The sequence below is a fragment of the Scatophagus argus genome, chromosome 24, assembly GCF_020382885.2.
Source record: "Scatophagus argus isolate fScaArg1 chromosome 24, fScaArg1.pri, whole genome shotgun sequence".
In the NCBI taxonomy this organism is placed as follows: domain Eukaryota; kingdom Metazoa; phylum Chordata; class Actinopteri; family Scatophagidae; genus Scatophagus; species Scatophagus argus.
In genome coordinates this window covers 8,455,749-8,472,797 of record NC_058516.1, presented here as the reverse complement: position 1 = coordinate 8,472,797, position 17,049 = coordinate 8,455,749, and the positions used below count along the sequence as shown (strand labels likewise).

At 40.7% G+C, this 17,049-nt stretch overlaps 1 protein-coding gene across 2 annotated transcripts; it reads left to right on the top strand.

Annotated features, from left to right (window-relative positions):
* The first annotated feature begins 951 nt into the window (after positions 1-951).
* Positions 952-16,677, top strand: slitrk6 (SLIT and NTRK-like family, member 6). 2 transcript variants are annotated; one of them, XM_046382701.1, is made up of 3 exons: positions 952-1,084; positions 1,207-1,514; positions 12,609-16,677. In XM_046382701.1, the coding sequence occupies exon 3, from the start codon at positions 12,624-12,626 to the stop codon at positions 15,156-15,158; it is 2,535 nt and encodes an 844-aa protein (XP_046238657.1). In that variant the 5' UTR covers positions 952-1,084; positions 1,207-1,514; positions 12,609-12,623; the 3' UTR covers positions 15,159-16,677. The 2 variants fall into 2 exon arrangements, with proteins under 2 accessions (XP_046238657.1, XP_046238656.1); XM_046382700.1 differs by having other exon boundaries at positions 1,005-1,514.
* The last annotated feature ends 372 nt before the right edge of the window (positions 16,678-17,049 follow it).

Genomic DNA, 17,049 nt, shown 5'->3' with positions numbered 1-17,049 from the left:
TCAGGTGGGACCTGTGACAAACCCACCTGGCTTTAAACAGTATTCACATAAAACTTCAGTGTGAGGGAGACATTCATCTGAATCGACCGGGAAGAGAATTACAGCCAAGGAACAGGCAGATGAATCACTTGTCATACCATGTACTGTACTTGTCCTGCACTGACTCATCAAATTTGGCTTTTTAACTCATCACACAGAAACATGTGCTGACATACAGCTCACCAGCTGCAGGGTGGTCAGAGGTCAGTGCTACAACTCAGCTGGAGCTGGTCACACTTCAGTGTCTTGTTCAAGGCCACTGACCAGCTCGAATCTCAGTTCGCTGCATGAGGGAAGGTGTGCAATGTGCCAGTGTGCTCATCCCTGACTCACTGGACTTTCAACAGATAATACATTTCATCTCTTTTTCATAAGGACAGATTTTCTTGCATTATGTTCTTTATGAATGGTTTAAGATTGTTTATTTGCTGACTGGGCTGGTAAGCTGTGTTTTGGCTGCACCTGTATATATATATTGCATCAGTTTCATCATTTGCGCTTGGTGCTGCAGCCAGGCTATTTAAAGCCCATCGTGCAACTTCTTCTTTTTTTTTCTTGGTCTTGTAAGAAGCTCCAAGAGGAGGAGCTTTGTAAAACTATTACAGAGCTATCCCAACTGTATCACATGTAACCAGATGTAGGTGGGGAAAAAGCGGAAGTTGGACGAGTTCCCCCCCTTCTCAATAAAATCCCTTTGGTTGCAAAGAATTATAAATAGGGGATGAATGAGTGCTCCAGTGCTATTTAAATTATATGTGTAGGTGTTTTGCTTCTATAACATTTAGGGCTACTTATTTGGCAAATATTTTTCACATAAACCAAATTAAATCAATAGTCATTTTGGAGCCTTTGTCCGTTTATTCCAAGGGTTTTATTCTCAAAAGCACTGCCGGAACTCGTGCCACGTATTGTGAGTGACTTAACACAGCTTCTCTTCTCTGTAGCCCACCTCTACAGCATGCAAATAACGGAGCAACTCCAACGTATTGCAGATTGGTTAACTACACAGAACGCGCGGTGCGGCGCGGCGCGAGAGCTGGACGTGGTGCGCGCTTTCGTAATTTTGAGTGGACTGTACATGATGAAAGAATATCCTCTTTTTAATCACACTCTTGTGTTTTTTTTCCCCCTGGGCTCAACCTGAAACTTAATCATAATTAATTCTAGGGAGGCTGTGGGAGGAGGGCTATACTCATCATCCCGGGACCGGAGTGAGACCTCATCGCGAGCTCCTCGCGCAGCGGAATAATTAGCAGCCCGTGTGTGACAGCTTTATCAGAGTCAAGAAAGACTGTGGACCCGAGAGGACAAGTGTGGACTGAAGTTTCCTCTCGTGTCAGACTGTTTTTAAGGAGCGCCGTGGAGCGGAGAGAAAGTGTTGTGGAGGTTCAATGCGTCGGTTCCCCGTATGTACTGATGGACTGAGTACGGTGACATTAGGAACAGCCTTCTCCTGGTTTCATCAGTGTTAGTCGGTAAGACACGAAGCAGACTCACTTGTAATATCTGTGAAACCATTATACTTTCTATTGACCACTGACTTTTTTTTTAATTCTGTCTTTTTTTTTCTTTTTTTTTTGCAATTATTATCCAAGTGATTTTATGGTTATATTCTGCTGTATTTTGAAATGCCTTATGTAGCAAAAGGAATCCAGGTGTCCATTAAAGGGCAGGTTTCAACTAGCTAAAGTATTCTATTGAGCAGTTTTCCCTTCCGTTTTTGACCAATAAACTACTGTAAAATGTACAGTATGTGGACGGACGTGTCAACACAAAGCTCAGCTTATAGGCACTGGCACGAATTTACGAGAAGAGAAAGTGCTGTACGCGGACTAAGCTGAGAGAGGAAAGGAGAGAAAGACCAGTGAGTTCTCCTGAGGGGTCCTCCATTACCTCGAACACACCTGGCTGATTGCCACACGCAGTTAACTGTATCCTACGGCGCTGTGCAGCCTTCTGGTCCTAAAGACTGCTTCTGTGCCTTTTTAATTTTTTTTATTATTTTTCTTTTCAGTGCTTTTTCTTAGGCACCGAAAATCCCTCAAAATGTTTTGTGCGAAAATGAAAACGGATTCAATTGCTTAATAGTTCATTCCGGTTTCTATTTTTCTGACATTTAGCTGTATCTGAATGTCTTAGTGGCGTATGAATATTTATGCAGGTAATTATTGTTAGTGGTTGCAGGTGTTTGGAATGGGGACTGCATCAGTACTTCTGTGAGACATCAGCCAATCATCAGTCATGTTCTATCAGAAGCACATTTTGTCTGCCACAGTTAATCTCAATTAAACTCGTTAAGTTGTACGGCACTGTTGACATTTAAAGCGTGCATTAGGCTTATTCAATTAGGCTTGAATGCATTCAAAATCATTTTGCACTTTGTCCCGGAGAACTGCAATTTTTTTTTCTATTTGAGGGAGAGGTTAGTCCTATTTTAAGTGCAGGTTAATGAGAGAATGAAGTGTCTAATTAGCTTTCGGTTGTGATATTACATAATTGAGTTTGGATCCCAATTATTTGCTTGGATGAATCAATGGTCCATAATGTAATAGCTTAGTTATTAATGCTCCACACCATTTATGTATGGACTGCAAAAGCTTAATATGTCTAAATGGCTCCAGACTAATTATTGCTTGATGGTTTGTGCACCAAAATGTGCAAAAGTCAGGATGGTTCACAAGGTGAGTTTTGTATGCTGCTTTGCTGGTGCTCCTGCTTTCCCTCAGTCATCTATTGTCAATAAGAGGTCTGCATGTCATTACCTGAATTTATGAAGACAGGCATCGCTCTCATTTTTTATCTCAAGCTTTAAAGGACTAATCGCTCAATAACAATAATCAACCAGCCATAGAAAAGTCTTGATCCCCTGTTGACCCCAATTGAATAAATTGCTCACAATGAAGTACAGTTGTTAGTTTGAATAGGCGCTGTTCTAATATGTAAAGTAGCCAAAGGAAATTGGTGTGAGCAGGGCCCGTAGTCTGCACTTTTAAGAAGCTCTGAAGCAGAGCAGGGAAGGAGGCATTGTGAAACTTTATTAAAGCACACTACTTTCAGACAGAGAAAGCCTGCAGATATATTGAAGAGGCTCTGCTTCTCCGAGACATGGAGAAAGTAGGCAGCACTAGCCCACAGAATATTGAATCAGAAAAAAAGGGCTGGAACAAGGGGCAAGGGAGTTGAACTATCTCTTGCCTTTTGAGTGGGCGGATGTCATAATTATAATTTCTCCAGGATTGCGGTGGAGGGCCACGGGCGCTGGCAGAATCTCTGCAGATATGTGGGTGTAGTGGTGGTGCCGACCCTGTAGGGCAAGCCACATCACTTCCAATACAGAGGAAAAAGGGACAAGTCCCACCGTAATTGGTGCCCGGGAACACTGCAGGGCACTCCAGGAAGTTGATAGACGGTCAGAGCTTGTACGTGTACATAAACAATCCTGAGGATGTGTGCATGTGTGCACACACACTCGCACAGGAACACACTAGCACACACGCACTCCAAAGCAATAGAGTGCAGGGGGCTCTAATCTGCTATCCCATGTCAGGCTGAAATGAAACAACCCTCTAGCTGGACGCAACAAGTCTCACTATCTCGTATTCTCCGTCTTAGCCTCCATCTCATTCTCTGTTTCAGCCCCCAAGCAAAAAGCAGCCTGACTTTAAGTGTTAGTGGATGCATGAAACTCTTGGCTGGTGACCTCCAAGTGAATAGAGAAAAAAAGGGGAAAAAGATGCCTCTCCCATGCCAGGTCATTTCATACTTTGTCTTGCAGTAAGGTATGGCAGAGTAAAGTAGACAAAATTATCAGCTATGAGTCGTTGTGAGCAACACTCCTTTTTAAAATGTCTTCCGTGTAATTGTCACATGAGGTATTCTGTATTATTAAAACTAGTTCATGTTTGTTTGTGCTAAGTCACTCCATGTTGCATTGCTGTAGTCGAGTGTATTATCTCAAACACCTGAAAGAAAACAGCTTCTTTTACTAAAAGCTGGTTTTGCAGTAAACCTCTCTGTCAAGAGATATAGGAGATGAGAGCTTCAGGCCAGTGGATCACTTATTGGAGTCTGGTTAGTCAATAAAGTCCTTGCAGGGCTCCAGACCCAATGTAGGAACGGCACTTAAAATTATTTTCAACACAAGAGATTCATGATTCTTTTTAAGTTGTGTTACTGATCAATGTTTTAAACAGAAATTTTACAGAAATATCAATGCACACTGCAGCAAAGTTTTGTCGTCTTCTTATTCAGACACTCTCGACAGGTGTTGATCTATCTTGCTGGGTGCGTCATAAATATTGGAAAGCCTGCTGTTTGGAAAGTAGCACATAGAATATGATGGGCTGTGGTTAGTGTTTTGATGAAATGCTCAGTGAGCAGATTATTTAGGACAATAAACACCCCGCTGCCTTTGTTTGAAATGCAACACTCCCTTCTGCTGCATCAATGTCACGTGTGATGTGCACACATTTCTTGTGCCAAATGTGTGGTATGTTGTTTGTTGTCTGTAAATGCATTTAATCTTTGGTTTTTGTTATTATTTTAAGCATTTTAAGATGCCCAGCAGTAATCTATTCCAAACACAAACAGGGAATTACTGCCGTTGAGATGTTTTTTTTTTTTTTTTTTTGACTTTGAAGCCTTTCTTCTTCTAGCAGGTTTTAACAGGAGCTTTAGAATGCTGTCCATCTTCTTTAATTGCCTGCTGTGACATTCCTTCTTAATTGGTCTTGAAAGGTCTTGTTCAGTTGGATGGTGCAGGTCAGCTCAAGTCTCTGTAGTTGTTAAGTCATCAGACACTCAATTAACTCAGCCGCTGTCCCTGATCTTAAAAAAGGAAAACTGTAAGGGAAGAAAAACAAGATGGCTTGAACTAAATCTGCATGAAAGTTGCTGCCTTATTTGTACTTTAATAGAGTTATTTCAAGCCTCTCAAGACTTTTATGTAAAAATATACCTGTTTTTTCTTTTTCTTTTTTTTATCAGCTTAAATCCCACACCCATCCAAACTGAGATTCCCCAGGCTTGCTTAAATCAGAACTTTTGCTCTTTAAAGCATAGGTTTTACTTCTTAAGAGCCACATTTTTGAAGTTCAAGACTGTCATGCAGGTTTTTTTTTTTTTTTTTAATCCCTTGTGTTTTGGCAAAGCATTAGCAAACATCTGAAAGTAAATGAGCGTACCTATGCTGAACTATGTTGATTACACACTGATTTGCATGAGGACCTGTTCAAACTTGATACCTATCTATGTATCTGTTAACCAGCTTATCCTGCTGAGGGCATGAGTGCAGCTATTTCCCAGTAGTCTGCAAAAATGTGTTCTACCCATCAAATCAGATGCCCTCTCTCTGTCTATGGACTGTTTAAGTCTGATCTGTCTGGCACTGGCAGATCCACCTAGGCTTCTTATTTCCATTGGTGGTAGACTAAATTTCCTTCAGGCATGTGCATCAGTCCACTCACAGTGTCAACGGGGTGCAGTTTTGTTGTTCTGGCTTTGCATTATAAAGCAACTTAAACTGAGCCCAGTGCAACAGAGGAATGAATTATGGAAGTGTCTGTTGGATAAACAGGGAGAGGACAGAGCTGAGAGATAATCAGAATAGAGGCTGTACACGATCCAACCAGTGATTTTCTGTCAGATGTAAACTTGCCAGTGCACGTTTCCCAAACAGTAAAAAGAAAAAAGTCGATTGCTAATCTTTGTCCTGTTATTACTTTTTCTTCACCACAGGAGTTGAAGGAACTTTGGATATTTTTCTGCAAGGTTAGCTGAAGGCTAATCCACGGGACTTAGAGTGGACCACCAACGTTTTGTTTATGTATTTAGATTTTTTTTCTTGCATGGGCTCAAGGCACTGAAAGATATGAGCACTGTTGAAATTTAAAAATGTGCAGGTACCTTCCAAAATGTACAGAATAATTTATGAAAATATTAGTCACAACAGGACCGTGGCACTGTAGCCACCAGTGAAATATAAAAAACAAACCCTGTACAATACATAATATAATAATCCATGTACATGTATTTCAAAAGTGTATTTTGAAATAGGCTTCTCCTAATTGTCACTTACATGAATACCATTCAGCTGTTACTGATGACTGCATCCATTAGCCATTTTAATAAGTTAGAAGATTATGAGCTTATAGTAGTTTGCCCAATTAGTAAACTCTTCAAGTTGAGATATAAGCATAAATTATACATAATAATTCAAACCACTTCTACACTTGTCAATTAAGGATGCAGGAAACACAAGAAATCCATGCATGGCACTGAAAGCTGTCATGAAACAGATTGTACTTGAGTCTTAGAGTACGTGTGAGTGTAATTTCAGGCACATATGCGTGCATGTTATGTATTTTTAGTTGCATTTGAGGATTATAATATGTAGATTTTAACTTGCCTCAACAGCATGAGGAGGGTCTGTCTACAAAATGACATGCGCATTATGTGGACGATATAAATCGCGCTGGCCTCTCAGTCCTGTTGTGCCGACACTACAGAATGTTGTAGGTGGTGTCCATTTCTGTTGATCATCCTCAATAAACAGGTCTGTCTACCTGGCTCCCTTGAGACTGCAGTTTGTGTATTAGAGCATATTCCCACCTATTTATGCAGTGAATCACAAGACTGTCATTACTGGTAGCCTGTGGCCTTTTCACTGAGGGTGGGTGCTCATTTAAATGGGGAAATCAGATGAGAACAGATAAAGATGGAGAGGATGATTATGCAGAGCATCCAAACTTAAATTGGAATATGAAATCCTTGCTGAAAATGTCTTTACAACTAATAAAATCAGTTTCAGACATTTAATCATGAGTACCAGAATGCTCTTACTGTCTATCATGAGGGGAAAAAAAAATCACATTTTCTTTTCTTATGGTGTGCTAGGCTTTTCAGATACAACTGCCTCTAGATTGAATATGCTGAATATCCACAATTTACCAATCTGGCTGGGCACTGTGACAATAATGTACACAGGAAATGTACATCTGCTTGGTGCAGATGTGTTTCCTTAGAAAATGCACCTTGATGCCACAATACACTGGTGTAATCTGCCTGCTCATTTCTGGAGAACTAATTACTGCGCATTAGTTAAACAGACCATTTGAAATGCAAGCCTACTAAATCGCACTTACCAAGGGAGCCGAGCCACCCCCTCCCCTCCACATGCAGTCTTTGTGCTTCTATTATTAGTTCTATCATGCATATGTTTGCTATCAGAAATTAAGGCCCACCAGCTGAAAACAGTAAAAGAGAAGGCTATGCAATACACAAGGTAGCAAGCTTGTGAAAATATGCTTTTTGTGCCTGTATCAGTTCATGTTTACGTATTTGTGAGTGTTCTAGCGCAGCGTATCAGCCCCCACTGCTGACATTTTGCCATATGATCACCTCCCAGCTGTTGGAAATGCTGCATGATAGGAGAAAAAGCACAGCTGATCTAGCTTTTTCACGGGCCACTGATGATGTTTCTGAAGATGCAACCTTTGTAGCAGATAGCAGAGCATGGTGCATGATCCTTGCCTCCCTGGTCACCAATACTGTGTACCTACAGCACTGCCAGAAGGGTCTTTGTTTCTGCATGGCAGAGTAGTTGGTGGAGGAATTATGGGTTGCTACAGCATAACTCCCATCAAGGCAGAGAATGTGAGGTTTATCAGGCTTGATGGTTTAAAGACACACAAGGTTAGTCAACTTGGTATTCTTGATTTTATACTGAGTTTCCTTGAGCTGCAAATAATGCTCTGTGTGGGGATAAATTGAAAATGTGGGGCACTTCGGGAACTTGGGAAAGTATGCATTATTCTCTGCACGTTTCCTCTGACATCAAAGCTATATATCATGGATCAGAAGCCTGCAACCATGCATTCTTGCAACCTGAAACATAATTTGGCTTAACCTTACATTGTTTCACACACAAATTACACAAACAATAACAATGCTAAGAAGAATAATAAGATTCAGTCTATTTTTACCTGGTTGGAATTTATACGTGGTTGGAATTCACCATAATTGTGTTTGATCCTTGTTATGGAATGCAGATTATATTTACATTTTAGCTTGTGGATATGTAGATGATACAGCAATGCATTAAAAACTATTTATATGAATCTGACAGGGAACCTCAGACTTTGAATTAAAATGTATTCCCTCAACCTTCCTGTTGTCAAGATCCATAAATCATTGTGACTGCCGATAGCTTAGCAATGAAGACTGAAATTCTGAAACTAAAGAAGGAACTGAAGTGACTATGAAGCCTTCTGAAACAAGTTGAAAACTGAAAAAAATTCTGTCCACAAGATATCCACCCGATATGTTTTAAAACCCAAATGTGGAGTGACTTTTATCAGTCTTGACGGAGTTGGGAGAATGGTTCTGTCTGTCGGGTGCCACTTGGGATAACAAGCCTTTCATAGTTGTACATCAAGTTGCCTCACGCTACAGAAAAAGGAATTAGGTTTCTGCCTTATGGGCTATTTGTGGCTCCAGCATGCTTTACTTACTCTGACAGTGATGAGGACAGAACATGACTACAACTATGTTCATATTATCTAAAAATAATGTCCTAAACCGTCATGCGGATAATGTGCATGCAACTCGGTACTAGGTTCATGTTGTGTTGTCACATACCTGTCCTGCCTGTGTCACTTCCCTGAAATCTATGCTGCAGTACCACTCAGTTTTGGCTTCTGCACATTTGTTTGGTGCATGGAGTGTGCAAAATCAATGGAAAAGCAAGGCATGTGCTCGGCAACCATGTGGATTCACGCTCAGCTGTATAGCAAATACTGCTGTCTCCCAGAAGTTTTGTCAAAGTCAAACTGTGTCGTCTGCTCACATTAAAAACAGGATAGGCTGGATAGGAAAAGATACAAGAAGGAAGACGTGTTTACCAGTTCCAACAGAATTGTCATTTATAATAACTTTAATGTTAGATGCTGTGAGTTGGGCTCATCAGCAAAAGTTGTTCATATTTAGCATGTATATTGCTTATTCACTTGACCTAGACCTGCCATGCTCATGGCTTTTGGTATCTTCTCAATAATCTGATCAACATGGAAAGACTGCAGTTCTCAGAGCAGTGTTCTGCACTGTTAAAGAAGAATACATATGTGTGTTCATGATTTATCTGTGTGTCACTAGAAATGCACAGAGGAGACTTTGTCACTGTGACATGATATTATACTCATGAGGGCACATTATACTTCCATGATATTATGGAGCATTTCACTGCACTGGAACAATGCAGTGTAATGCTGGCATAAATAAAGTGTGAACTTGCTATTTAGGGATCTGTAAGTGGCCAAAGCCTATTGTGTACATTACAGCACCTGTAGATAGGCTCAGTGTGTGATAAATATTCTACCAACAGATTCTTTCTCTCCATTTTCCCTCTGCTGTCTGTCCCTCTTCAGCTCTGTACGAGTTTTTATTCAAACTCATCTTATTTGATGTTGGACGACGAGTTGGCTTCACATGCATGCATGAGCGGAGATCTCGCAGGGCTTCAGTAGATCTCTAATTGAATTGTCTGAACAGCCAGAGATGCACATTTGAATTCGAAGAAGGCTCAAGACTTACACCGGAAGAGCGTTTCATCTGTCGTGGCCATCACGCTGGGTTCCATGCAACATTGATTACCTGAAAAATGGATCAGTTGGAAAAGCCTGTTCTGAAATACAGGAGAGAGTGCACAACACTAATGCCTTTCCATATGTGCACTCAGCAGTGTTATCACGCAGCATATGATAACATCTGTCAATAGTCTGTTTCATTTCAGACTGTCTTACGAGCCATCAGGGTCACAGAGGTGAGTGTTTTCAGTACCGTGACCACCACCAGACTTTTGACCAAGCAAGAACAGATGAGTAATGAAAAGGAAATGGCCAAAGATATTCCTGGGTGCCAGGTTTTCGAGCCATTTTCTGAATGTTATCACTGTCCAAACAATACCAAATTAGATTTCTGTGTTTCATTATATTTCACCATATTATCTTCCAATGATAACATGAGTAATTGGAGCTTACAGACAATCATATCTTCCCATTTTCTGCCTATTATTATTTAAAGAAGGTCAATTCTAAGCTTGCCCTGATGTACAAGATCCTTTACAAATGTGGGAGATTTGTTCTGGCAAACATATGATGACCTGATATTTTTTTTTGTCCTCACAAATTCCGAGATACTTACCTGAAAATTATTGTTTACAATTTGAGAAATACTTGGTACACCAGCATTTTATATGCACAATTAAAGATTTTTACGTGTTTCAGCAGTGGCTCTCCCTGTTGTGTTTGAACTGCTGTGCAGGCTGACTCAGAGCCCTGGATGTCCCTGGAGGCGAGAGCATTCAGCTGATTATTTTGGTGTATTTTGTTTGATGTTGTGGTGATTCCCTGTTGAAATCAGTAAATGGGCTAATTAATTAATTTAGGAACTTTGATTTCATTCTGTTGGCAGATTTTTGGTGGTGGTTTTTATAGAGATTTATTTATTTATTTTGTTTGTCAAGAGGTGTGTGTGATTAGTGTTTCATATTCTCTGGTATACACCATATTATCTCAATTTTTCGTGGGTCTGTGGAGTGAGGAGTTTGTCTAGATCCATAGTGACTAACAAGTTTAGACTGACCTTGAGCTATATGTCTGAATACATCAAAAATGTTTGACAATGATGATGACTCCTTATCAATGATTTTAATTAACAGCACAAAATGTGGTGAGACACAGAAGGGTAAAAAGAAAATAAGCAAGTGAAGTGTAATTTTTTAGAGACTTTCAACACAACTTTCATCTGGACTAACGACTGTAATCTGGTCTTTTTTTATGTTAAGCTTCTCTCCAATATGTAGTCAGACTGCAGCAAGTATTTATATTAATATAAATTGAGGCTACACAAAATAGATGTACATTTTGTTCATCATCGGAGTACTCTAATCGACATTCAAAACCACATTTTATGCTACGCTACCTTCTTTAGGGCACAGACAACTGCAGACACGCCATGAAAATGTGCCCTTCGTCTCACTGACTTTCAATAGGGAGGGAGTATTTCTGGTTGAAAGAGGTCGAGTACCATTTATAGATGGATCATGAGTCAGAGGTTTCAGCCTTTGACAAACACTGTGCTTCATAGCCGCATCAGCTGAACTTGCCTATTCTTGTTAGAAAAAAGCTGGCCAGATGCTAATCACATTCGTTAAGAAGAAATGCTGTGCCTTCCCGTCATCTTTCCATGTTTTATCTCTTTGAAGAATTCTGTTAGTTAACAGTGGATATCTAGTTATCCTTGATCATAGGGAGATGTCCATACTCATTCCCCAGTTCCCTGAGAGTGATCTTGCCTTTGATCCATTGTGATTTTAGTCAAATTAATGTAATGGACTGAGATGTGGTGCTGAGATGCTCTCATCATTAAAATCTCATTTCAGCGTTTCCCTGCCACTCAGTGTAAATCCTGCTCACAGTGATGTTTGAATTCTCTTCATAAGAGCTTGGTTGAAGTTGTTTTCAGTGGATATTGTTATCTGTGTTCTCCACCAGATGCTTTTGTTCCCTGCTTGGAGTTTGAAACAGCAGAAAAATGCTACCAGATGGATATATAAAAAAAAAAATCTGATTGATGAATTCAAGTTTGGTTAGTTAGGTAGTTAGTTGGTTTACTTTCAGCCCAGTAGTTGAACGATAACAACACAAACTTTAATTTTTAGCTCCTGTTTATAGATGCTTCTCTAATGTGGATTCTGAGTGAACTGAAATAACTTCTGTATTTGTGTGACTCACACAGAATAAGTCTTTGTTCAGATGAGTCTGCATAAAGTGCAGAAAGATCAGTCAAATGAGAGTCATTTCTATAAATGTACCATTATGCTACTGTGAATCACGGAAAAGAAATGCTGTCTTATTGTCATTGCTCACCCTGTGAAATGTATGTACTCTTCAGTAAAACGCAATGTCCTGTCAGATGCTATGGATTCTGACAAGCAACTGCTATGCTTGATTTAACTTGCAATTCTCCATTTCCACCTAAGATACAGCTGTGCTAACTAGTGTAAAGGCCATATAGGGATAAAACATTCAGAAAAAAAAAGAATGCACGAGAAACTACATTTAAAATTGATTTGACAATGTTTTGTGCTTATTTAAAGAAGTGTTTAATAGTGGGCATATGAGCACTGCTTTTCCCTGTTATATATTTTTTTTATGCATTTTTCCTATATGCGCCACTGCTTACTATAATTATACACAACGGAAACTCTTTCATTTGAGAGTAGTGTGACTTCCCCCATGCATATGATGTACCCATGCATGTAATTTTACGCTATTGCACTTTTACACCCAGCAACCAAAGTTCATGTATTGTAACACATGAAACTTGTATGACATTTGGATTACTGTGACTGAGTATCATTTACAGTCTTAGACATTTAAATAGAATGTTTCAGAACAATGCAATTCATTTGTTTCAAACTTTACACGATCTATGAATCAGTGTATGCTTAATTTTCTTTTTTTTTTCTCTCCCCATCTCCCTTCTGCCTGTATTCCTGTCCTTTTTCACAGATATCCCAGACCGAAATGCTGCCCTGTATCATTTTCATCGCTTTGTTTCTCACTGCGGCCCAATCCCAAGATATCCATCCCTCACAGGCATCATCCTCTATTAGTGAGTCTTGTGACTCCTTGTGCTCCTGTGAGAGTAAAGATGGCATCCTTCATCTTAACTGTGAGCAGAGAAACATCAGCAAAATCTCCCAAATCAAAATCCCGTCAGGTGTGCCCTTCCACCTGAACCTTTACAAAAATGACTTGGTTGAGCTTCGCGTTGAGGAAATGGAGGGGCTTAAGAATGCCCTTTCACTGCACATCGGGGCTAACAGCATACAAGAGCTGGAACCAGGGGTCTTTAGCAATCTTGGCTCACTGAAAAAACTCCACATAAATAGCAATTTCCTTGTCACTCTGAAAGAGGACACTTTTCAAGGCCTGGTGAATTTGGAGTTTCTCCAAGCTGACACAAATTTCATTCGGGTCATTGAGCCAGGGGCCTTCAACAAACTGATCCGCCTCAAGGTCCTTATCCTAAATGATAATTCCATCGAGTTTTTACCCAGCAACATTTTCCGGTTTGTGCCCCTCACCCACCTGGACTTGCGTGGAAACAAACTACAGACACTGCCTTATGTTGGGTTTTTGGAGCACATCGGGCGGATAATGGAACTCCTCCTGGAGGACAATGACTGGGTCTGTGACTGTGATATCTTACATTTAAAAATCTGGATGGAGAACATGAGGGCCCAGTCAGCAATCGGTGATGTGGTCTGCAGCACACCACATCACCTTAAAGGCACCATTTTGGCTAAAGTCAAGCGAGATGTTCTCTGCCCATCTCATGCGGATATTAACCTGGAGGAGCCGTCAAAGTCGCTGGATATGGTTGTTACTCCCTCATCCAAAGTGTCTCAGATTCCCAAGTTGTTCAATGCCAAAGACGACGCCAAGGTACCAACTCCGTCTCACATTCCTGGCAGCCCCTGTGTGGAGTACTGTTCTTGTCACAATCACCCTGTGGCTGGGTTTTTGATGCATTGTCAGGACAGAGGAATTCAAAAGGTATCAGATATCGGAATACTTCAACAAAGCCCCACTAAACTGGTCATGACAGGAAATATGATTCAGAAACTACTGAAGTATGATTTTGTCACATATGACAGCTTAGAATTGCTCAATTTGGCAAACAACAGAATTGATTACATTGATAATGAAACTTTCCTGAGCTTGAGCAGTTTGAAAAAACTGTATCTGAATGGCAACAGAATAGAAAAACTGTTCTCCACAATGTTTGTGGGGCTCCACAACCTTGAATACCTGTATCTAGAATACAATCTTATCAAAGAGATTGCTCCAGGCACATTTAATCCCCTGCCAAACCTGAAACTGTTGTCATTAAATAACAACCTGCTCAGCTCTCTTCCAGCACAGATATTTCGCAATGTACCCCTCACCAAATTAAACCTGAGGAAAAATCTACTTATGCACCTGCCAGTGAGCAATGTGCTTGATCAACTCGACTCACTAGAGCAGATTTATTTAGAGGACAACCCCTGGGACTGCAGCTGTGACTTGCTGAGCCTTAAACAATGGGTGGAGAAACTCCGAAAGGACACAGTGGAGGGCTCAATATTGTGTCACACCCCAAAGAAAGTGGTGCAGGCTGAACTAAGGAGTCTTCGTCATGAGATCCTATGTCCCGGTTTAGGGACCTACTACCCTATATCCCCAGGTGGGGAGGAAAGCATGACAGTTACACTGGGACCTGACAGTGCTGGCAAGGGTTTATTCAGCTCACTCACGGACACTGTCCCACTCTCTGTGCTAATCTTGAGCCTTCTTATGTTTGTCCTAATGATTATATTCTGCTCAGCTGGATTGGTGGTGTTTGTTGTGCACCGGCGGCGACGGGCAAAGAAAAAAGCAGCAGAAGAGCAGCCCAGAGAAAACACCAGCAGTAGTCCCATTCACTTGCATTACAGCATGTACGGGCAGAAAACAACACACCACACTCTGACACAAAGAACAGGGTCTGCCACACTGTATGAAGAGAGATCACACAGTCCAATCGTGCAGATCTGTCGCAACCCCACCTACTGCTCTCAGCACAAGGAACACGACACAGATATGGATTATGGCCTTGACGACGCCAGCGCCAAGCATCACCTCTGCCGAAGTATCATGGAAAAGGAGAACACTTCTCCGCTCACGGGAAATCCCAGCTCAAAGTTTCGACCCATGACTGGAGAGTGCCCCGCAGAGTTTGTCTCGCTCGGAAATCCTAACTCATTGTACAGAAACATTCTGGAGAAGGAGAAGGAGCTGCAGCAGCTTGGGATAACGGAGTATCTTAGGAAAAACATGCCCCAGCTTCAGTCTGCTGTAGACATGCAGGTCCCGGGGCACCAGGAGGAGTTAAAGCTAATGGAGACAATTATGTACACAAGACCACGCAAGGTCACACTTGAGCAAACTAAGAACGAGTACTTTGAACTTAAGGCTAACTTGCATACTGAGCCAGACTACTTGGAGGTTCTGGAGCATCAAACTGCATTTAACTGAGCTTAAGCAGACAAAAACACGACTACAAATATATATATATATACATACATACATATATATATGTTTTGAACCAAGTGCCTTGTCCTGTTTGCCCTCTTGTACTTTCCACAGTGTGAAATATATATCATGGGCACATCACTTTAAGTTAAACTGTAGCACAGAATGTAACTGGTTTATTTTTGTTACTTTTTATCTGTTGACAGCCATGTTACGTAGCTGGTGAAAGGTGAAGTGAATTTGGCCAAATGTAACTTACAGAAGCTATCACAGTCTGTTGAGCAGGACTGGGTTGAAAGCATCATTGAAATCCACTCAGCTTTTTATGATTGATTAAATTTCCGTGGTGCACTGCCGCCAAATGAATTGAGCGGCACAGCGTATTCCTCCCCATGCCCTCACCCCCCAATTCCCTCCTCCTTTTCCTCCTCCTCCCCCATCTGACATCCTGATAGGATAAAGCAGATGTTGAGAAAGAAGTGAGTGAATTTCAATCACCACTTGACCCAGAATTGCTGTTTAATCAGTCTATCCTGACTCTGGTATGACCTGATTACACCCTCTGTCAACATAAGTCAGTTGGAATGCTGTAACCAGAATGCTCATTGTGCCGTAGAGTTAGCAAAATGCCAACTGTACATCAGAAAACAGTAACAGGAGTGTGGTTCTACTGCTAGTTTCCTGTAATTTCCTTTGATCGATCCAATACGCTGCACATTTGCAGTCATAGGACCTTTATTTATTTTTATATAAAACTGGTGATATTCACAGAAAATATGTTTGTTCTTCTCTCAGTCGGTAAATACAGCACTTAAAGAACAGTATATTATACACAGTTGTAATATTGTATAGATGCATTGCACTAATCAAATGCCATAAGATGGTGCATGACAATCAACAGAGTCCTGCTGAAACTTTTTTTTCTTCTTTTTTGTCTGTCAGAAAAAAAATGAGCCACAAATGTGTATGATCCTTCAGTGTGTGTGTGAGAGAGAGAGAGAGAGAGAGATTGTATTTCATGTCACTAATTTAAGTCTGACAATATTCAAACAGCAAACAGGAACATCCCTCCTTCCTCATGCTGACATTGGTTGATGTGGGACTATTTTGAACTATATATTAACCCGTTAGCACACAAATGGTCAACGGAGCAACCAGAACTTCCCAAAAACTCCAGTTTTTCCCTGCAGAGGACGTGCCGATTGACTTCAGCCAACTTCTGTTTTTTCTCAGCTTTTATTGAAAGCAATGAACTACTGGTGACTGATGTTTGCAATGCGGACACTGTCAGATTTGACACTATACACTCCAGTCATGCTCTTGGAAACTTTCAACTTTGAAAACGGTTCATGTAAGCACACACTCTGTAGCTTTTCTACTTAACTAGATTAATTATTTATTCTGTATATTTTGTATATACCTATGTTCCATTATATCTTTGGTTTTTGTGTGCCTTCAGTGCTGTACAGAATATAAACAGAAGTTGTAACTGATAAACAGGAAATAAAGAGCTGCAATAGTATCTAAATCTGGAAATTAATTTATGAGGAACTGCATTATAACGTGTATCCTATTCAGACAGTGTCTGTAATGGACTTAGCTACTGTAGCCTCTCTGCAGTGCACCTTCTGTTGGCCAATTGACACTCCAGCCACACTGAGCAGCGTCTACAACCCAAGCACAATGTCATTCTCTCTTAATATGTTATCAGTCCTCCACACTGCATTCATGTTCTTGTGTAAACACTATTTGGTTGTTTCCCTGCTGTGTGAATAATTTAACCCCCCATGATGGCTCAAACCTGGTCCTTAATCACACAACAATGGCTGCAGGGTTTTTCACCAGCCGCGTTTTTCTGCATGACTTTCATTTCCTCCCTCTCTCTGAGGAAACA

Coding starts and splice junctions, on each gene's coding strand:
- slitrk6 (XM_046382701.1), top strand. CDS start 12,624: ATGCTGCCCTGTATCATTTTCATCGCTTTGTTTCTCACTGCGGCCCAA.